The 22,903-nt window shown below is 40.1% G+C and overlaps 2 protein-coding genes across 2 annotated transcripts in view; both read left to right on the forward strand.

Moving 5' to 3' along the window:
• Positions 1 to 244: 244 nt before the first annotated feature.
• On the forward strand, positions 245 to 10,921 carry hmg20a (high mobility group 20A). The gene is made up of 9 exons (XM_020660946.3): positions 245 to 364; positions 2,428 to 2,517; positions 2,661 to 2,870; positions 3,930 to 4,062; positions 4,953 to 4,990; positions 6,632 to 6,707; positions 7,036 to 7,251; positions 10,000 to 10,132; positions 10,393 to 10,921. The coding sequence occupies exons 2-9, from the start codon at positions 2,452 to 2,454 to the stop codon at positions 10,394 to 10,396; spliced, it is 876 nt and encodes a 291-aa protein (XP_020516602.1). The 5' UTR covers positions 245 to 364; positions 2,428 to 2,451; the 3' UTR covers positions 10,397 to 10,921.
• A 5,771-nt stretch (positions 10,922 to 16,692) lies between these two features.
• The window catches only part of peak1 (pseudopodium-enriched atypical kinase 1), a 99,485-nt gene continuing 93,274 nt past the window's right edge, over positions 16,693 to 22,903 (forward strand). The window contains exon 1 of the mRNA XM_020660472.3: positions 16,693 to 16,892. The gene's annotated coding sequence lies outside the window, so the exon portion shown is untranslated. The remainder of the gene's footprint in view (positions 16,893 to 22,903) is intronic.

Genomic DNA, 22,903 nt, shown 5'->3' on the forward strand with positions numbered 1-22,903 from the left:
ATACTGTGTTGTTTGCTTCTATACTATTCTGCATGTAGTTTGAATACAATATCGGCTAAATATATCCAGTTACAATCAATAAATAATATTTAATTTTGTATAATGAATATTTGTGATTTTTGTTTTTGAATACTTTCATCACTGTTCATACGTGACAAAAAAAAAAAAAAAAAAAAAAAGCAAAACACGACTCCAATAATATATTTAAAGAAATAACAGGCGGTATTAGACTTGTTTTTGCACGGAAAGGCATAGCATTGCGTGTCTATGTGGTGTGATTCTATGACTGGCCGCTGCATTGTTTTGATTGGGGAAATATCCTTTTGGATAGGCAGATAAAAGCAACGGATTACGTTTGTCGAAGGTTAGTTTACACCGGACTGTTGCATGTTGCTTACCTTTAACACGTTATTTACTTATTTATGATCAGACATATCTTACTAAGTAGATACATTTAAAGAAGAAGGTCTCGCTGGAAACGTCTTCTAGCTAACATCCAGTTGAGTGCTAACGTTAGCCGAGCGGTCTGATGCTACCTTTGTTTCTGATCATGATAAAAAAATAAATATGACCTTTTGTTATTTTGTTTTAGTTATCGTTCGTCGACAAACACATCAGCCACTTAATGGTCGTAACAGCAATAGATGGATATGCTGGGAAAAAAACACACAACAGCATCCTGTTGGGAGTGCAATTAGCATATCATCCACAAAAGCTGTGGTTCACCTGATGGCCGAGCCCATTTAACACCTTTCGTCAACATCTCTGTTTAGCAGGACTATCATTCACACTCCACGTTTGCACAACTTGATGATATGCAAACACTTAACGTTGTGAACCAATAGGCTTTGTGTCATCAACACAGCTTGACGGTGACACGCTTTCTTCACTGTGCACACACAGAAGCATCATGTAATATCGTGTTAACAATGTAAAGACAATGCTAAGTCATGTCACTGTTGTGCTATTGTGCTGTATGTTACATTTAGACATTTGTTTGCGTTGCACATGTTGGAATTAGCTGCACCGTTTCTATGTTGGCCTTATGTGTCATTTAGCGTTGCTAGTTTTCTTACACATTGGCCATTTAGTATCCAACATGCATAAATAAACAGGACATCTCAAAGTGTTTCAGATTTTACACCTGGGTCACACTTCATGAAACGTTTATACTGTGGTAGAATAGAAGGAAAATAAACCTTCATATCATGGATTTACCTACTGTGTGCTTTTATCCAGCAGGGGGCGCTACCGCATAGGTTTTAATTTTTTCAGCTTCGGGTAGAAGAACACTAAGAATACAGCACTTTTCTTTTTTTAAATGCTTTTTGATGATGTCTTATGTGACGTTCACAGCCCAGCTTCAGCATCTTTAAAGTCCTATCTGCAAGTGAAGTACTTTCACACAGTTGATGACACTTGAGGGGGGGGGGGGCTCCTCATGTTTGACTAAGTGTTAGGAGAAAGTGAGTCCATGCACTGTCCAGGATGACAACTCCTTGCTTGCTCTAACTGTTTGCAGTTGGGGCGGGGCGGGGGATTTTCCCTGCATACCCTCTTGTCGGTTTTTTGGTTGTTGACTGGTTTATTCCTCCGACTTTTCCCACAGTGTTTAGTGTCAGGGGGGGCTGAAGCCACATCCAGGATACAGAGGCTCACTTCCCACACAGTAATTCAGAGGAGGTCAGAGTTGACACAAAATGACATTGTTCCTATTTTTAGAGTTTAACCTGGATTATGTCCTCCCCCCCCCCCCCCCCCCCCACAAGAACTCTTAACCACCATATGTTTTTGTAAAATGTTCTCTCAATTAATGAAGACATTTTTCCCCCCCCACAAATATATTTGTTTTATTGTTTTAAGAGTCAAAACTATTGCAAGAATGTAACACTTGTAAACTTTTTTTTGTTTTGCTAACAGTGAAGTGTGGACCTAAAAGGCTCTTCATAGAAGAGATCAGAAGTTCAGCAAGAGGACAAATTATTTATTGAAGAGTTTTTTTGTTTGTTTTTTTAGCATGTAGGCGTTTTCTTATCTCTAATAATGAGGCAGTACCACAGCATGACTTCTTCCTGTTGAAAATAGGCAACATTTGCGTCTCCGTGGCCGGGGGTTGTTCGATTTTTTTTTTTTTTCACTTCCTTTCTCAAAAGGTGATTGATCGCAGTAACATTTCTATTAGAGGAAATGTGGTTGGCCAAGAGGAGGTTAGGGCCAAGACAGGGAGGAGTTTAGACAGGAAAAAAAGGAAAATAAAGTTGCAGAAAGAATATCTGGTGTTTATTTTCTGGCCTCGGCTGTGTACCTTGTGATAATGCTCCATGCCTTAGTCGGAGCCGGTCTCCAAATGCTCATATAGGCAGCACCCAGCTAGGTTTGTTGCTTTTACTGTTTCCTGTTCTAACATCTCCCCCTGTTTCCCTCTAGATCTCACAGGTTGTCGAAGAAGACATGGATGAGCAGACTGGCTCTCCTGCAGCAAACACTGACAACAACGGCCAGAGGAACGGAGATGAGGTCAATCTTCAGCAAACTGATATCAAATAACACCTTTTTCAGTTTTTCCTATTCAAACCCCCAAAAGAATATCCTGTCAGTGTGCATAATGAAGGATGGCTACCTAACTCTTCAAAACTCATCTGTTTTTGTTCTCTTTGCAGAAGCCCCGACGTGGTAGCTGGACCAAGGGGAGGAAGAGGAAGAAGCCGATGAAGGACAGCAACGCACCCAAAGCCCCGCTTACAGGCTACGTTCGCTTCATGAACGACAGACGGGAGCAGCTACGCGCAGAGCGTCCAGACGTGCCCTTCCCGGAGATTACCAGGATGCTGGGCAACGAGTGGAGCAAGCTGCCCCCCGACGAGAAGCAGGTCAGTGAGGAAGGTCCAGACAAGTAAGAGTCCAGCATTGTGTTTCCTTAGCACTAAGTGTTGCTATGCATTGCAAGTGTTCATATTCAATGATCCAGGTTTTATAGCATTAGACAAAAAAAGGCTAGCAACGGAGAGGCAGGCAGCAACATCTGTTTTGGTTCTTGATTAAGAAGGTGAAGTATTTTGATTTGTAATTTTTTTTTCAGTAATTGCACCAAAGGTGTCCCAAAGGACTGGACTAAAATATTCATCTGCAACATGCCAACACTTAAGACTATCCCTAGCCAGATTTTAACACTCCCTCAAACCAGCAGAGACTTAGAGCTAATTTTATATTGAGCCCGACAGGAGAGTAGGAACAAAAGCCTGCAGAGTCAGTTACCTCTTCTTCATTTGTTTAAGTTAACATGAACTTGCTTAAGATGCAAGAATAGCAGAAAGATGTAAACATGTATCAAACTGCTGGCTTGTAGTGATTGAAAGAACCGAATATATTTAAATAATGAGCATAATCATAACCTTATTCCACTTATATGCATCCCAGTGTCATATGTCTGTCTGAAAGGAATCACATGTGCAGTATCATGATGTTAAAATCTTGTTTTTTGACTTTACATTAAATGCCAGCATGAAGGTTTGACATGTCATTTGTTATTCAGCCTTACATGTCATGCTTAAGTTCTAGGCTATGCGTGAAAAGCTCACTAAATGAATGCCAGCCTCGCTAGTCAGAATAACTAGTGAGCTAGACAAATTATGAATATTTTTTCTTAATTTAAACAAGTCAAATGTTGAGTGTAAGATGTAATTTGCTTCAATGTAGGCTAATAATTTTGGAAATTAGCGATCATTGTCTTTAGAAAGTAACTAATCATGGTTCTAATCCTGATTAGGAATGATTACTCCCAATACTTCAACCCACTTCATCCTGATTTGACCAAATTTCATTTCCCCCCTTATTTGTTGCCTGAGTCCTCACAGCTCTTCTCACCCCTCTCTCTCTCTCTCTCTCTCTCTCTCTCTCTCTCTCTCTCTCTCTCCTTCTTCTCCCTGAAGCGATATTTGGACGAGGCAGAGAAAGATAAGGAGCGCTACATGCGGGAGCTGGAGAAGTACCAGAAGACGGAGGCCTACAAACACTTCACCAGGAAGGTCCAGGAGAAGCAGAAGGGCAAGCGGCACAGAGGAGGTGAGATATGGTTAAAAATAAAAGGAACAGGATGGACAACCTCTGCAACCAGCTACTTTAGCTGTTGGGCCTGTATTAGGCAAGGCAGACATTTTTTACTTGTTTGTTAGCAAATATCTAAACAGAGAGGTTGAACACCTTACAAGCATGGAAGTCCTAAAGAACTGGACTTTCTGGAAAAATTGTTTATTTTTTTACCACAAAGATGCCAACGAGCACACCACCAGAGCACACCCTGATCTAGAATATCTGGTTCATGACTTAAAGCAGAAGAAATTGGTCTTGTTGAGACTTTAATTTTCATTGAGTCTTAAAGGAAATCAGCTGCAACGCATAAAGGACATTATACAGCATCTTAGAAACTGGCTGCTCTTTCACCTTCAAAGGTTTGCAAATTCTGAATTCATCATTTACATAAACTCCATCATGCGGTGTAGGATCTCAGAACTCATTATTTGCTTTGCTCAGTCAATGGAACTGTGACAAGGAAATTGGATACTTGAAAAATTGAAGTTGTAGTAGTAGTTGAGGTTATGAGTTCACCTTGAGGCCAAGGAGCTGTTACCGTGCCAACTCGACACATGGTCTCTGTTATATGTTCCTATTGTGTTACAGTGGCGAAATCTCTGTTTAAATATGAAAAATGTTGACGACATAAACGGCTCTGCCTCTGAAAAAATGATCAGAGAAACATGAAACTGCTGTCCTGAAGTGGATATTTGCCACATTTAAGCTGATTCACTGTAAGGAGTGCTGACATCAGATGTGTTTTTATGTTTCTTTTCTGTGATTCATTCTATCACTTCATGATGTAGCAAAAGGCACGCTGCATCAGGGAGAGACATGAATCATCTGCTGTGCTCATTTTTTATTCTTTCCTTCCTTTCCAGATGTTGGGCACCAGGTAGCAAACGAGGCTCTGCACGAGGTCAGTAACGCTTCCCTGCCCGACCACACTTAAAATCACTTTGCTCAAGAAGTCAATATCACGTTTACAAGATGTCCTATCTTTGTACCAGAGTTCCTGACAGTCACAAAAAGGCCTTTTCACACACCTGAAATGTCTTTATATTTCTGGTTTAGGAGCATGTGTTTATGCAAATAGCTGAATTTGTTCATCATGACTGACTTTACCCAGAACTTTTCTGCCAGGCCCCTTAGTTAAAGGTCTTCTTGACTTTTCGCCTAACTTGTGTGTATTACGTTTTCTAATCCTATGTTTGTAATGTAGAGACGTCCTTAAACAGGCTGTATCGATATTGACCCAGAAACAGTCACCATTACGGTGGACTTTTTTATTTATTTGTGAAAGCATGTCCGACAGGAATGGTCTTTTCACAAATGCACAAAACTCCTGAGTGCATGTGTTAGGGCTTTCACACTTGCAGGAATCTCCTGACAAACTCCTGATATAACCAGGAGGAGCTGTATGTGTTAACACAAACAAACACATTTTTCCGCTCTGACTTACACCTAGAGTTTCTCCTGCCAGACTCCTAGTATTTTTTTCCGCAGCAAGTCTGAGTGAGCTGATGTGAGAATGCAGCAGGATATTATCTGGAGAATTCACCTCGGGCCAATAGGAGGGGGGAGCGACATTTTTATACTGTTACTGCTGCACGGTGCATAGAATGTTTACATGTGATCGCTACGATCTCCATGCACTATTAAAATGAATTATTTCATTCAACGGCTGCATTACGTTTTCTGTTCTTCAGTATGTTGTTCTTGTTACATATATGTTAGGACAAATATTCTCACTATAGCGTCGGATAGCGGACTGTGTTGTTCTGTCTGCCAGAACATATGTGAACAGCCAGGTCGGGAGAATATCCGGAGCACTCTTCATAAAGTTAACTAGATATTTTCAGGAGTGCAGATGTGAAAACGTCTTTATTGCATTCATGTAAGTTTGTGCAGCCGTGGTCAGAACACCTTAAATCTGTTGAGTTTTTGCCCTCCCTCAGCTCTACACTAGTGCTTACTGTTGCATCAGTAAAGCTGGTTTAATCCTCTTTGCTGCTGCGTTTGGGTTTGTGATCCAAACACTTCGGCTTTTGCCAAGTGTGTAATTCATGCTTATTAAATTCTGCATGTAATTAAGAGGTTTCCTTTGTACGTTAGTCTTGAAGCTGAATGGCTGTGGCCAAGGTGACTTTGTTGGAGTCAGCGATCCTGTAGCGGCGTCAGTGTTTCCAGTCTAGCTTTTCAAAGGCGAGGAAATCATCATAAAGAAATGAGGGCGGATCTTTCAGAGGAAGGAAGTAAACAATTATAACCTGCGTTGTGAGATGTGCTGCTGTGGTGAATATTTATTTATTGCAAACCTTTTCTCCGCCTTTGATTTCAGTTTATTTTCAGTTTCACTGTTGATGAAATTACTTTTCCTTCCTCATTTCTTAAACTGTATCACTGTATTTCCCCCATGGCCAGGTATGAAATCAATTAACCACCCACCCTCAGCCCGACTAGATAAATGACCACCTCTCGCTGTCAGTGTGTGTGGCCAAATGTTTCCCCGGCTCAGCTTATCTCCTGCTGCCTCCTAACTGTTTCTTGCATCCAACAGAAAGATGCAGAAGGGAAGGACAGAACTGTGTTTGACATACCAATCTTCACCGAGGAGTTTCTCAACCACAGCAAAGGTAAAAAGCTCGACCACAGCCAGCTGTCTTCTTGAGAAAAACTTTGTAGTTGGTGTGCTGAGACTTTTTTTTGAAACCTCCATTTGTTTAAGTGTTTCTAAACACATTTCTCTGCTACCTCAAGAGAACTTAGTGCTCCGATGTCCTAGAATAGTTTAAGAGTCTCCAGAACTCAGAACCTTTAAAAAAAAAAAAAAAAAAAACACCTCTTTAGCGAATAAATAATTGATTATGGCACCAACTGCTGCCGTTGGCTGTTTCTTTCTTCTCTCTGTCCATGCACTATTGTCTCAGTCTCTCTTTCTTGTGTTCCTGTTTTCGTCTCTAGCACGTGAGGCTGAGATGAGGCAGCTGCGTAAGACCAACATGGAGTACGAGGAGCGGAACGCAGCGCTGCAGAAACACGTGGAGAGCATGCGCGGGGCGGTGGATAGGCTGGAGGGGGACGTGATGCAAGAGAGGGGACGCAACGGACTCCTCCATCAGCACCTGGAGACCCTGCGCCAGGCGCTCGCCTCCAGCTTCTCCTCCGTACCCCTGCCAGGTGAGAATGAATATATGGTTCTTCACTTGTAATTCTACTCCCAAAGACCTCACAAAATGTCCATTAAACAAGCAAATTAGCCTTGAAATCTTGTTCTCCTCTGTGAATTTTGTAAGGCCGGTTTCACCCGTTGATATACTAATACTGATTGTTCCACTGGTGCTCATTTTACCTCATAGAATTATCTTGAGCTTGTTTTAGATAAATTATTCAACTCTTGTCTCATCAAGCCTGGCGCACACTAAATATTAGATTTTACAAACCTTAACAATTGTTGAAAATGCGAGATAACTAACTCATGATGACAGATTGAACTGTTTTGGAGAGCAAAGATATGACCAACCAAAACAGCGTGGGGGCATTCCTGACTTGAGGCTGCTCAGAACAGATTATCACCTCAGATTATTTTGTTGTGTGAGCGGTATAAAGATCCAATATTAACTTCCCCGATCTGCTCAGAGAGCATCAGGGCCGCTCCGATTAGTATCACACATGTTTGATGTTTAGGATTTAATACCTTGACGATTACGTCATGAAAGGATCTGAAGGAAGTCAATAACTGTGAGACACAAGGGAGGATAGTAGTAATGTCCTGTCATAAATCATCAACAACAAGGCGATGAAAAAGGGCAATAGGAGTTAGTTAAAACATCTACTGTCAGATACACCCACCTCCAGATCATTAAGAAGACCTTTAAAGTAATCCAAGGAAACCAGCTCCTGAAGATCTAAAGTATCTTGCTCCCGATTCCAAGAAGAGGGCGCAGCATACTTGAACGCCTTATTTCCTAATTCTGTACGTCTACATGAGGTCACGTAAGATCGTCTTAATAAAATCCTCTAGTATGTGAGGTGCCATTATTTTCATATCATGTACTGTGTGCATGCTTCAGATTATAGAGAAGAGTATCTGTTAAGATTCTTCCTATGTGCGGGGATGCTAACCGATTTCAAAATCAGTTAGGATTTTAAATCTGACCTGTAGTCTGAGCCAAACTTTACAGCACAGGAAAATCTGGCAAGATAATCTTTAGAAACATCAAAAAATCAGGACTTAGTTTAGGATTGTAGGGAGGGGAGAATCAGGCCCAAAAACCGGCCTGATTATCTTGTAGCATGTACCCAGCTTCAGCTACGACAAGATAGACTTAGAAACTTTTGGAAGAGTCAAAAAAATAAGTCCTCTCTTTTTGTAATCATCATTGTGCTGTAGAGAGAATAGAAATGCTCTCCTGTCAGTTCTTAAAGTCTGTAATTTAACTCTCAGAGTTCAAGTTGGCTCTTATTGATCGTTGCACATTACAAACTGCTGTTGACTTGATATCCCATAGCAGTAATCCATCCCCAGACACCAACACTGTAGTAGGATATTAGCTCCACAGTCACAGTTTACCTCATTGAGACATAAATAATAATGTAGGAGTGTTCGTGCTCCCACTGTGTGTTTACTGTGCTTTGAACTCCAGCGTCTCTCCTCCTGCAGAGATACACCCTTCAACCCTCGCTGTTCTTTGTAAGACTCCCCATGTAAGGCGGTGAATCCTTCTTAATTGATATCTATTCAATATTCAAATTTAAGGAATGCTGTCGTCTTTGTTCACACTTGTTTTATGCACACACACCAAAAAAATCAAACCCATGCTGAGCTGACACCCACACGTTCTCTCTTGCAATTTTCTCCACGCCTGTTTGAATTCCGTGCTCACACAGCAGAAACTCCGACTCTGCGAGCTGCACAAATATATATATTTATACATAGATATACACAGCAGCACTGGAATGATTTTGTAAGAGCTTGACAATGAAACGTGATTGCAAAATCCACTTAGACCGGGGCCTCGGGGGAGCTCTGTTGCACATTCTTCTTTAGGAGAGAAAGTGTCCAGAAACATCAAAGCATGTGAGCACATTTAACCCTGATTTGATCGGTGCTTCAATTTTCATTCAAACTCACTCTATGTTGGTTCATTACAACCTGAGATATATTTTTCTGTTTTGTATGCTATCTTTGAGTCTTGAAATGTAGCCTTGCTGCTTGTGTTGACAATGTCTTGACGCACACTTGAACTATGACAAAGCAGAAATATCCTGTCAGGCTGATGATAGCTGTTTCCTTCTGCCTGTTGGACCCAGTGACCCAGTCTGGGGACATCCTTTGATGCCGCTCGCAGCAAAAAAAAAACAACAGCATGACAAGTAGTGGCTTGTGCTGTTGTGCCTTTCTTGATTGGGGTTGTCATCTAGTGATTTCTGCCCTTCAGTGGTCAAAAACCTAGAAACCTCTTGGTTCATGTCACGACGTCGATGTTAAGACTTTTGTAGACTATGTGAGAAGTAGTTAAAATAACAACAACTTTACACCATGCTATTATTATTTGCTGAATGGTTAAAGAGGCATATAACGTTCATGATAATCTATTTAAAGCTCTAGTGAGGAACTTTTTTTTTTCGATTTTGGCGCCTCCTGTGGGAAAAAGGTGGCATGTCTTAATAATGTCCTGCTTTCTTTTAACAATCAAATGTATTCTTTGAAGTGCTGTAAATCCTCAGGCCTGACACCTACTTTGCTTTTACATGCATTAAAAGATAGAATATGCAAATACTAAATCTTATTGGCCTTATTGGCTTTAGTTGGTCATGAAGTGGCTTCACGATTGTTATCAGTCATTTTCACAAGTGGTTAAAAACTCCTCACAGGGGCTTTAAGAAACACTCCAGAGCTAACAGCACGTTACTTATGTCATCCAGGTAGTGGAGAGACGCCCTCACTTGACACCATCGACTCCTACATGAAGAAGCTCCACAGCATCATTGTCAGCAGCCCCCAGGACAACGAGAATCTCATCAACACTGTGAGGGACGTGGTCAACCGTTTGGACAGGTAAGGGCTCATTTCTTTGGATGCAGGACCATTTATCACATATTTAATTATCAATGATGGCAACTACCAATCACAAGTTAACAGGGCCTTAAAGGAGGCCTTAATGTGTCTTCATCACTCTGACTCACATTTTCAACATTTAAAGAAAAATCTATCCAACTTATTGACAACTTCACCCTAAGGTCTTTTCATTCAAGAGCATGTTTAAATGATCCATCAGTGGACTAACTATGGGTGTTTTTTTCTGTTCTTTCACCTAGATAATTGGACCAGGTCCAGCTGATTTGATGGATTGAGATTCACAGTGACGCTCAGTGGAGGTTGCTTCTTGGCGGCGAGTCTTTGTGTCGATCTGTCGTCCAAAATTGATTTTAAATGATCTTTTATCACTCTTCTAAACTGCCGTAGGTGAAGGTGATGTAGCGTATGTTATTTATTATTTTTTTTACATCTTTTTAAACACTTGATTAAAAAATAGCCGTAGTTTGTTTTATAAAAAAAAACAAAAAAAAAAACACAATGATGAGATGACATGAAACTGTTCCTGTCACTCCTCGCTCCTGTTCTGTCTTCAACGTCCATTTTTAGCAAATGCTTCCACAGCGACATCCGAAACATAATCAAACAAGTTCACACAAGTGTGTCAGTAGGGTTTGTATTTACCATATCCAAGAGAGATTGTTTCTGTTTTTTCATGCTCTGTTGAAGAAAAAAAACATGTGCCATTTCTTTTCTTTTTTTTCTGTGTGGAAAAAGTGTTTGTGTTTTCAATAAACGTATTTACTTCAAGCTGTCAGTTTGTTTCGCTTGGGTTCATGGGGAATATGTTTGCACTGAAAAGAAAATCAAAGTTTGATACCCTGGGAACCAGATCCTTTTATTTCCTTATTTCATCTAATTTAGAAAGCCTTTCAAAGTAAGATTAGTTTACATTAGAGAAGCTGTTTAGTGCTTTAATGAACTCCTGTGGAGGGCGTGTCTTAACTTTGCCATTTGTCACACTAATAGGAACTGTTAACTTAAACAGCCCAGCTTTAAAGGCGGTCCACTTTAATAAGTTGAGGTTTGTGGCTAATCTGTTGTAATACTTCACTCTTTGTAGCTGTGCTCAGTCTAAGCTCATTCACTAATGGTAGATGTGGAGTTAATACACTTTGGATTGGTTAAGTTCATTGAGCCACTCTGCTGTAATTTACAGAAATGTGGAGAAAGAGACATAATTAACTTTGCGGCTCATTCAGAGCCTCTGAGCTGCACACAGCTTTGAGAAACAATAACCTACTGTATTATGTTTGAAGACGGTCCCACTCATGGTCTTGTTAGTCCGGAGGAGACTGAATAAGAAACAGAAGTTCTGAAGAAGTCTCTTTTTCAATCAGATTTATGTTGAGATCGGTATGGAGAGTTGAACATGGGAGCAAACTATAATGGTGCTAGCATAGCAGTGTATTACCCTATGAGCCTTTCCTGTTTCCATTCACTGATGCCTGTTTCCTCTCTGCCAGCTGAGCCTTCCTGTCCACAATGGTCCCCCGCATGTGTCGGTTATGCATCCAAAAATGTCACTAACAGATGTTCTGTTCCCACAGGACAGTGTGTCGGTTTGTTTAAGCCTTAGATAAGTTACACAGCAATTGCTGAGTTATGATACTGATTAGTTTGCTAAAGATGTAACATGCTAAAGTCCAGCTCTTCAAAGCCATGTGATGCAATGAAGAGAAGACTTAACAGCTCACTTTGAAAGTTTGACATTTTACAACACAAAATCAGATTAAATAATAGTTTTTTGGGGGGGTTAGTAATTTTATTATATTGCAACAGGAACACGAGCAATAGATTTGCTCATCTAAGAGAGTTTGTCCAAAATGCATTTTACATCAGTATGTCTTTGAAGCTAACTTAGCCACAGAGATGCTTTGAGCTAAATGCTAACTAAAATTACCGTAAAATACATGTTCATGGTGACAAAAGAAACACGATGATGTTAAATGGTTAATGGACTTGAGCTAGTCTGACTACTCAAAGTGCTTTTACACTGCAGGTCACACCTATCCATTCACACACTGATGGCAGAGGCTGCTATGTCGTGACCATCAGAAGTAACTAATCTCATTCACACATTTATATGACTCTGACGAAGCAGCGGGGGCAACTTAGGGGACATTAGACATGTGGCTGGAGTGGCTGGGGATCGAGCCCCCCACCTTCCGGTTGAGAGACGACCGACTCTACCAACTGAGCCACAGATGCACCCCAGTGTTGTTTTGCAGAAATCCTATTTACTGTGTTTGCTTGTTCAAAATTTGGTTGAAGTGTTTTAGCTTGTTGATATTTGTTGGTAGTTTGTAACACAGTATCAACAATTCACATTATTTAGCTGATCGTGTTGCTAGATCAATAATAATAATTAAGAGGTCACCACAGTTATTTAACTTTATCCAGATGCATTTCATGCTCATCCATCCTTAAGTTGTTGAGACATTTCAATCAAAATCCAAACATGTAACTTCGGAAAATGGAAACATCAGGGAACACCCAAGTTTGTACGATTCATCTTCTGGCAAGAATGTATGTGCATTACTACGTGTTTATCAAGTTGATGTTGAGCCATTTTAAATGAAGAGTGCAAACTTTGACCTACAGGTTTTAAGAGAAGAAGAAAGGATCACAAAGCCGTTTGTTTATCCTCTTGGACACTATTGGATACCATGCAAATTTGCTTAAATGTTCAAGCAATAATTATTAAGGCACCATAAAACACAGAAATAAAAAACCTTCACATGGAGTTGACAAAATGGTTTCCTCAGTTGACCATGAATGTCTGTACACAATTTCAGTCAAGTCATCCAAAGAGCTGATTTAGTCCGGACCCATGTTGTTGACCTATGCACATTTCCATCCCCAGAGCCATGCTGCTGGCGTTACTAAAAATAAAATATATGAAGAAACTCGAGCTCTCCAGTTTGTTGGATTAACTTTGAGACATAAAACACATCCGGCTGAGCTCCTGTGACCAGAGAGACACTCGTACCTTATTAGGGTTGTTTACCTTTGAACTTCTGGGATCATCTTTCACATGCTCAGTGCTCGAGGTGTGCAGGAGGCACCACAGCTCATTTGTATAACGAGCTTAGGAAGAGCTTTCTTTTGCTTTGATGTTGGCCCTAACCAATAAAAACAACAGAAAAAAAGGGGCAAACGCATGAACAGTCGTGGGCTCATGCCTTGTTATTACAGTTTACCTTCGGTTTAAGTTCAAACATTGACCTCTCTCAACCGATTCCAAGCAACCAATCTGTCTCCTGAAATCTGTTTTCAGACTCCACTAATTTGTTGGATTGAAAAAGCAGACTGACTTGGCTCCATTCCTTTAACTTGCCCACTACTTGCCACACCGTCATCACACCCAGTCTTTGTCTTCACAAAGACAGGCTTGTTGGAATAAAATCGGCCTCTTCTTCCTCAGTATGGCCATGTCTGCGTCCTCGTCTGGCTTCTTGCCGGTGGCGCGTCGGGGTTGACATTAGGAGCGAGGAGCCAGGTCCAGCAGAGAGCCACAGATCCTGGACCATGAGGAGGGGAGGGAGTGACTCAGAGCAGAGCGGATGAGTCAGGCGTCATGTGCTGAATTGGCACTCAGTGGTCCCAATGTCCCGAATGGTTTCTGTTAGCACCATTATAGTCAATATGAGCTATCTTCTCTTTAGTGTACTGAGGCAAAGCAGTTGGCAGTGAGGCTTTGCCTTGATTATGCTTTCCAAATAGCAATCATGGAAATCTTTTTTTTTTACCATCCACAGCAAAATGCATGTTATCTAACATGGTTTCTAACAGCACAAAATACTTCCAATCAATAACGTATTCAGTTCAATGAATCGTTGCTGAAGGCCACTACTGACCTCAGTATCTGGGGTCAGAGGTGACTGTGACTTCTTCATGTCGTTTTTTTCAAGGTATACCCATATTATATTATTCAAGCCCTGTCTGGATGATTTCAAGTAATTCATACTACATCAAGGGGAAGTTATAGCCTGCCTTCCAGACAGGCCTTAAGGAGAAACAGAGATTCAGTGCAATTGTTTTTGAGATTCTTTGTTGTATTTCCAAACAGAGCATTAAGGTCTGACATTGCAGTCAGCTGCAGAACAGCTTCTCTGCAGATGTTGTCTTGGTTTTCTTCAATGGATGACTTAAGATATACTGAACACCCCAAACGCTTAAGTGCATGCTGTAATGGATTTCTATGAAAGCAAAGGGATTTGACTAGAAACACAATCAGAGTAAAGTAAATGTTCTGTAATATGCAGTAACGATGTGACGCACAGAATAGTGAGGTCTGTGAGCTTCTTCTTCATCAATAATGATGAGAACTAACATTCATTGTTTGCTGACAAACCTATTCCTTAATTTCACATGGGACAATATTCCTTTAGTCAACACCATTGCTGAGTGTTAGTCAGCCCAGACTTCACTGATTCTGCACCATCTGGCCCTGACTCATGCTGCCCTGCCACTCACTCACCCTCTCAAACTTGGGTAACAGAAGTCCACCTAAGAAGTGCACCAGTTTTTTGTTGTTGTAATAAAGTGTGCTCTTGTAATAAAAGCATAAAAAGTAGTGGCAAATTTGTGTGGTGTTATATCATGAATTAGCTTACATCAACACCCTTTTCAAAACAGTTCTCCACAACACTTCAGGCTCAAATTTCAGAACACTTCTGCCTGAGTTTCTGAACTGTTTATTTTATAAAGGGCTGCCACATTTTTGTTTATAAAATCTTTTTCCTTCATGGCAGTCATAGAGGAAAAACTTGACATATTGCATGCACTCCACGAAAGGAAAGTATTGCTTCATGCATTATGCTTATTTACTAACTCGTTACTACCACACTTAAGGAACTTGGGTACTTTAGGAAACCCACTGAATACATATAGTATCACAAAATGCTTGTTTGTGATTATTCCAGGAAATCTAAAGGCATGCCTGAAAAAACTATGATGACAATTTATCCACATGAAAAAGGTCTATTTGATCAGCATTTTGTTGTAAATTGTTGTGTGCAAGTGTTTTACTTTTTTTAACTTCTTTTTTCATCTTACAAGTGAAGTTAGGTTTTACCTTCTCTAACTTTGTCTACTAATCCCTTCTTATCGCAACCACTCCCAAGTCAACCATAGCACTCCCATGCAGGTGAGGGATGCAGGCAATTATAGCATATTCAGAGAGAAAGCTCAGAACTTTACGATAATGCCCCTCTGACTCATATTTATTCAGCTGGAGAAAGGGGGAATATTTCTCTTAAAAAGGTTGAAAGAGGAAAAAGCGAGTCATCCTTCCTCTTCCTTAGATCCATCATCCGCTCCCATCTCCCCACAGCCCTGGAAAATCCTTGGCCTGAGTGCCCGGGACTGGTGCAGGGAGGAGGAGGAGGAGGAGGAGGAGGAGGAAACAATGCTTGGAATGTGTAAAAAAACTTGAGTCATTCCCACACGTCAACCTCCGCCTCAGCTCCTCCTCCTGCTCTTCTTCCTTAATGCACGGTGCCTTCAGGTTCTCCTCATAAGCTCTTTTATCAAAGTCTTAGAGCTGAACTGTCACATGTCTAAACAGAATATTGTTGCTGTTGCATGGACTTTCAATCTTGTAAAATACTCCAGACAAGCACATGTTAAAGCTTGCAGAAAGAGGGTGCAATCCAAATGGTCTTACATCATATTAAATGTTTGATGCATAACATGCAAGTATTGTAACCTAAATATCTTCAACATGAAGGTAAAACGTAATTGTATAGTTTCCCTACCACTTCTCCTTTTTTCCAAGTCAATAGCTTTTCAAAATTAGAAGAATATTTTTTTCCAACAGCACATGAAGGCATCAGGAGAGCAGGGGATTTCCTGTCCTGAATTCATTATCCCTTATGAGAGGAATCATGTCATTAAAAGACAAACTCGCTGCTCTCAACGCTTTTCAATAACGACATGCACACACTCACTGTGGCTTTGTGCTGCACATCTGGTAGCCTCCTCCTGATGCCAGCTGTGTATTCCATACAAACATGGTTTACAGTAATGAGATTGATTTGGTTTTTTGGAATGGGGACTCATCATCAAATGATTAGGCCTACTGAAATAAAACATGTATTTCAGTAATAGCACATGTGACCTATGAAAAGATTAAAAGCTAAATAAAGCAGATTTTCTTCAATGCATTAATAAAACAAGACATTTAAAGTGTGTTGCTTTTAAAATTGTAGTTTCAGAAAACCAAAGTCAACTTTCTCGCTACAAAGATTCCTTATTAATAATTTACCGGTATCATCAAAAAATGTTAAAGGTGGCATTTTTTGTCATGTAATCTCCTCTTGTAGAAAGTTCGGTAAGATAAAGTTTTTAGTGCAAACTTCTTCTAAATTCCTGGTAATATTTCTGTGAATTTGTACAGACTGCTTTGAGCGCCTTGTAAATTGCGCGTTCACGCGGTTCCTCTGGCCTGCCCAGTCTCCCAGTGCGCGCGTTCCCGCCGAAGGCTTGTGGAAAAAACTGCAGCGGCTGTTACCGGAGCCACGCAGAGAGAGAGAAAGAGAGAGAGAGAGAGAGAGAGGGGAGCTGAGTGCGAAAAATCACTGTGCTCTGGCAAGAGTTAGAGCCGTACACACTTGGATTTTCGTTATTCCTTCCGAGGACGACCTTGTTCAAGACCGGGATTCACGGCAGCCAAGAAGTGGTAGTGTCGACGGGGAGATTCTCGGCGTCTCAAAAGGTATGGAAAAGTTAGCTAAGGGGTTCCTTTTTCCCCCAAATTTAAAGTGTCTCAGCCACAAGTCTCGTCAGTTTCCTTCGGCTGCCAACTTCCAGTTAGTACAGCAGGGGAATGTCGTGTCTTTACGGGTTAGGCTAACCAGCTCTTTTTCCTAGTCAACGTTACCGCTTAATGTAAAATGTACGCAGTTACCGTTCACTGATGCGGAGACAGCGGGGAAGTTTGCTAGCAGTTCTTTCGTTTTAACCGAATTGCTTTAAAAGCTAATTCTTTACCATCTGCGCGTTGACTTCATATCGTTGCAACGTAACTAGCCGCCGCTGCTGTCATAACTTGAGTGAGGGCTAACGTTTACTGGGCGACTGCTCGGCTTGGTTGAGACTTTCGGTACTGCTTGTGTTTTGTTTGGCTCGAAAAGTTAGTTTAGCGTACACCTGGGCTTGAAAAGTAGCTTTTCCTAGAGTCAACTTCTCAATGTTTACAACACGGCATACTTTACCTGCTGGAGCGCAAAGCAGGGGGTCCACGAGACCACCGGCGGAACCAGTAGGAGCCGGTTTCACTTTAGATATATTAAACCACCTTTAATTGCACATGTAATAAAGGTAATAAACAGAGACAAGTAGGACGAGATGACGGCTTTTAACTGATGCCAGCACTGTTACCCTCCTACCTGCAGTACAGACATTTACTGCTGTGCCATAGTCATATACAACAACAATAAAGTTATTAAAAAGGGATTTCTTTCATCACACGGTCACCACACGGGACTCTTTGATGTAACAGTGCCCTTTAGAGCATTGCAGATTTAAGCAATACATAACAAAATCCCCTATTTGTTGTTAAACTATTAGGGAGTTAGTGTAACACCCCCCCCCCTCACACACTCTCAATTTTAACAGGTGTATTGGATATTTTTTATTTTTCTTGTTTTCTATCAAATCCACTGCTTCCTCGCATTAGGCTTAGCTGTGAGAGATACTTTCTTGACGAAAAAGGATCACCTATGTTTTCCTGCAAACAAGCAATTCACACAAAGCATGGTATGTTTTAGTTTACAACATACATGAGCTGTGGCTGTCTATGTAACACCAGGAATTCATACCAGTAATCATTTAATCAGATTTGCATATTCGTCTCTCTCAGCCTCTGTAAATCAAAAGGAGACTTAAATTATAGCCTGAGGCACTATAATGCTGGCACATATAATTTTCAATAACAAATTCCTCCTCTGGATTAATGCCTGTACCCATGGTCTAATAATGGACTGAGCGCTTCAGCTCTCACAAGTGATGAAGGGCATTTATACTTTGAATACTGGATTGTTAATGAGCAAATTTTAGGTTGTCGGATGAGAGTTGACTTTTTTTTTCTTAAAGGTCATAACTTCACCTGTCAACATCTGTGCTCTCAGGTGTGTGCTGAGCTGTCGACTACATGCTTGATCTGACAGTGAGCTGCAAAAGGTTCAGGAATAAATGTGTCAGTTTAATGATCAGGCTTTGTGTCATTTAAAATGTTGTTTTGACAGTCATTATTCAGATGTCGTAACCAGGCTGCATTTGGGATTAGAATTGAAATGAATGCTGTAAGGAGCAAAATAGAAAAAAGGTTGATCTCTGTGGAGATGTTTTAGACATGTCTTTAGAAAAAAATGTTCAGCCTATAGTCCCATGACCCACTTGTTTTTTTGTCATAGTTTGAAGAAAGCACCAAATTCCTACATTTATAAACCTTGGACTGAATTATTTTCTGCTCATTTTGACATTCTATACAACATCATGTGTGAGTCAGGCTCAGATCTAAAGGTGCATTGGCTGTGAAAGTCCCTTGAAAATAGCACGTGCGTAAGAGGATTGATACAATATACATTTCATTGGAAAGTCCTCTTTATAATGCTAAAAATAAAAAAACGGTAATCTAAGTTGTATTTCTCCTTAAAGTCTCTTATCATTTACTCCTCTGGAGCAATTAATGAGCGTTCTTTGTATGTGAACAAGGTGTTGGTGAAAGTGAAACATTCTACAGTTTCAGTGTCACAAGTTCAGGCCAGTGAAAGTTGAAGCAAGTTAAAAACCAAACCTCAACCCATTCAATACAGAAGCAGGGCTTTAGATAAATGAGGTCTTCTTTGTATGTTCACGTGAGACCATAGGTGTCAGTTCTTGTTTTTACTCGCTCTGTTCTTTTATTTTGATTACCGCACAGGAGTTGACAATGTAAACAAAGGCAGGCGTCTGACATTGTTACTTCTTCACCTGTTTTTAAGCAGACGGGGAGGCGGATTTGCCGAGATGTCAGATTTTTCTAACGATAAATGCCCTGCGGATGTCTCTACCCAAAGAATGTGGGACAAATATTTGTTGAATTGTTTCCTACGTTTCTGAATCGGGAACATACCTGACATTCTTTTTTTGGGGGGGGGGGCAGGAAGAGTTTGTGTTGACGTTGATCTTTCTATATCTTCAGGGCTACAAGAAGTTCAGTGTCTTTGAATGGTGGAGATAAAGGCTGACAGTTGTTGGTTGTACGCCTAAATAAACAGACTATTTGTTGACATTTGTTTTTGCATGGCATCTGCTCAACACTCTGAAGTATTGTTTGTGGGTCTTAATCATTAAGTTGTGGTGTTGTGACATAAAAGCCTTCTTTGCATCACAATTGACGACTCACTCAGCTTGAGGCATATCGTGAAATCGAGTTGCAGTGGCTTGTATAAAAAAAAAGAAATCTGAATCATTACATTGGTTGGTTTGTGTTTTCCAGCAGTATCAATGACCCAGAGCTAATATGAAAATGAGGCTAGTCAGTATTTGTCCATCAAATAGATAGCCATGCTGGTTTAGGAAACAGATCCTAGACCCTGTTATTGATAGAGAATAAATATAAATCTTTGGCTTTTGAATGATTAAGCAGAAGCTCAATGTGCATTTGTCTCATTCAAACAAAAACAAACAAAATGTTCAAGAACTCAACGATGCTTAACAAGTGTGAACATTTTTATTTCATAACAAATCATCTTGAAAGCTTTGAACATTTCAGACACATTTTCTTGTATTGAAACAAAGCATGTTGCTGGTTGATTTTGAGATAATAAGCTCTGGATGTAATGAGATTCAGCTCACATTATGATACGATTTGCCATGTTTGGTTCACAAACGCTATTTTGTTCACAATTTTTGTAGGTTGTTAGTAACCCAGTAACAAACCCAGTTTATTTTGCGCATATGTGTGTGACAAGCATTTCTCTCAATAACACAGTGTAAACCCAAATTTTCCTCAAGGTTTTATAAAGTATGTAAAAATACAAATAAACATAATTTTTCTATTTTGAATCGTCCCTATGTGGACAGATTTTCACCTGTCTAGTTATAATGACCACTTTTAAGACTAGTGTGCACTCCACAATCATGCTTTGAATGATTATTTCTTCATAGACCAACTCTTGAATTTCAACGAACATGTTTCTTTTGTCCCGAGGCATAAAAGTATTTGGGGACTCTGAATTATGTATGAGTGAACACTTAAGTCATTTCAAAGATGAAAAATTATTCAGTCCTTCCAACTGTAATTGCTCCAAACCTCACCTGAATGCCAATGTTTTTTAATTGTGATTGTGAGAAGAAAAAGTTTTGATGTTTGCAATTACTATGTGTTACCCAAGAACTACAGATGGAAATTATGCACTGTCCCTATTTTAAATCTAAATAAAATAAACTTATAAACAATTCCAAACAATTTTGCTGACAAATATCAACCTCACACACTTGTTTGGAGGAGGTAAAGTGACATAAATAATGGGTAATTTCTTGGTTGACAGAATGCGTGTGTATGTGGGGGCTCAGAAACAGGTCTGTGAATGAAGTTTCATTTGACACCATGACCTTTAACCTCTCCCCCTTGACCTGAGCTGGAGCTTGAGCTAGGTAACAGGTGTGACCCAGAGGTTAAGGAGCGAACACACACACAGACACACGCACACACAATCGCACACACACACATGGTGGGGGCTAAATGTAATAGAACAATATTCTTACACAAATCTTGCAAAGCTTTTATAAATATTTTTACAGTGACTTTTTTTTAACAAACATTTGACTCCGGCCTATGACTTACCAATAACATTTTTGTTTGAACTGTCTCTTTGTTATACCATTTAAAATACTGTCTTATAATTCAGATTGATGCTTGTCAGAAGTGTCTTTGCAAAAGCCTTGAATTCATCGTCACTCCAGGACAGCTTTTCTTTACCTATACGCTTGGTCTGAGTTAGAATTCACCCTTGGAAATTGTAAGCTCAGTAATTTAAAATAGTTAATTTTTAATCTATTAGGTGTCAAATTCACATTTTAGTTTTTAATACTCTTGGTGAGGGTAGAGCACTATTTTTCAATATCCTCTCTCAGTTACGCATGAATAAATGATCAATATGAGCCGAACTGACCTGAAAATGATGCCCTCTTTAAATGCTTGTTTTTTTTTAATAAACCCACATTTTCAAGTTTTTGCGTAATTCACCAGCTTAAGCTTGACTCTGAAAATACAGGTCTTCAACTCCACTCCCCCTTCTTTTTTTTCTTTCCAAATGTCACACTCTTTGTGATAAACAACATTGTTCTTGTCTCACCCCATCCCAACTTTTCCATGTATTCACCCCTTAAACAAAACACTCCAGGTTTTAGAAGGTCAGTGGAGCCTGATAAAGTGCAGTTTGGGCTGGAAGCCATGTCTACTAACTTTGGCTCTGCCTAGATTCAAGGCAGAGCTGGAGCCCAGTTTTGTTTTGGATCTGTGGTCTTGATATAATTCATGTTGGCAGCTCCCGGTTGTTGCTTATGTCTAGTACATTTTGAAGCTATCAGGCAAAAACATTGCACCTTCCAAAAGTCAGTGTAATGTCATCTGAATCATCCAGGTAAGGAGATGCCAAAACAAATTAAAGTGAGAGAGTAAAGTCACTCAGATAAAGGCTGATTCATTTCTTAGTTCAACAAGTTGACTTTATGAAAGGTACGTCATAATAAAGCGATTTTAGATGAATTAAAAGCTTTACTGTGTAGTTGAAGTGCATTCCTTTATGAAATCACACATTACTGATTTGGTTTGCTTTTGTTTTATCATCAGAAAAAAATTAAATCTTCTCAATTGAAGATAGAAATCACAATTTTCCGACAATTACTTCCAACTTGCTGCATGTGACATGACAAATACCAGGTGGCATTAATGTTATAAGTCATCACTGTATCAGTTTTCTGTCTTCTATTCCTTGTTGTAAGATGTTGGATCATAAAGGAGCAAACCACAGTGACAGTGTGATATCACAGCTAGGAGGCAGATCTACTCCTGTCCTGTATTTGATCTGTAAGCTAGTCACTGTCATCACTGTCTCCCCAGCATTCTTGTCTGCTGTGCTCTTGCTTGTTATCTCTGTGGGGACATGTCACACACATGTTCTAGTTGTGTGGTTAAACATGTGTTAGTCTGAAGCAGCAAAGTGGTATCAGAGCTTTCTGCAAAGATTTGTTTCTGTAATTGTCATGTTCCCTAACTAGCAGTTTGATATGTAACTAATGCATTCAAAAAATAGATATGTTCATGTTAAGATTTACGTGTTAGGTTTTCAGGATTAGACTTTTGTCACCTGAATATTCAGGATTTTTTATGCTGAATATTTTTTTTTCTAAGATTTTATTTTTGGGCTTTTCGTGCCTTTAATGCAGAGAGAGGACAGTGGATAGAGTCGGAAACCAGGGAGAGAGAGCGGGCAGTGATGGTGGAGGCGAACCCGGGCTTACCGCTCGAGACGAGAGTCTCAATACATGGGACGCGCGCCCTAACCATTGCGCCACCAGTGTGCCCCTATGCTGAATATTTTAAGAGGCTTCTCATCCTTACAACATTGACTTTGGTTTTGATATCACTGTTGACGTTTGTTTACTGTTGCAAGAGAGCGTACACATTTGAAACAGTTTGAAATACTTCTGTCTGACCTTTTTAAGGAATGTTGATTT

This window comes from Labrus bergylta, chromosome 7 (assembly GCF_963930695.1).
Source record: "Labrus bergylta chromosome 7, fLabBer1.1, whole genome shotgun sequence".
In the NCBI taxonomy this organism is placed as follows: domain Eukaryota; kingdom Metazoa; phylum Chordata; class Actinopteri; order Labriformes; family Labridae; genus Labrus; species Labrus bergylta.

Excerpts from the sequence above, each read along its gene's own strand:
- hmg20a (XM_020660946.3), top strand. The coding sequence starts at position 2,452 with ATGGATGAGCAGACTGGCTCTCCTGCAGCAAACACTGACAACAACGGC. Across the intron at positions 2,518-2,660 it reads GCCAGAGGAACGGAGATGAG|AAGCCCCGACGTGGTAGCTG; the intron begins GTCAATCTTCAG and ends TTCTCTTTGCAG. Across the intron at positions 6,708-7,035 it reads GTTTCTCAACCACAGCAAAG|CACGTGAGGCTGAGATGAGG; the intron begins GTAAAAAGCTCG and ends TTTCGTCTCTAG.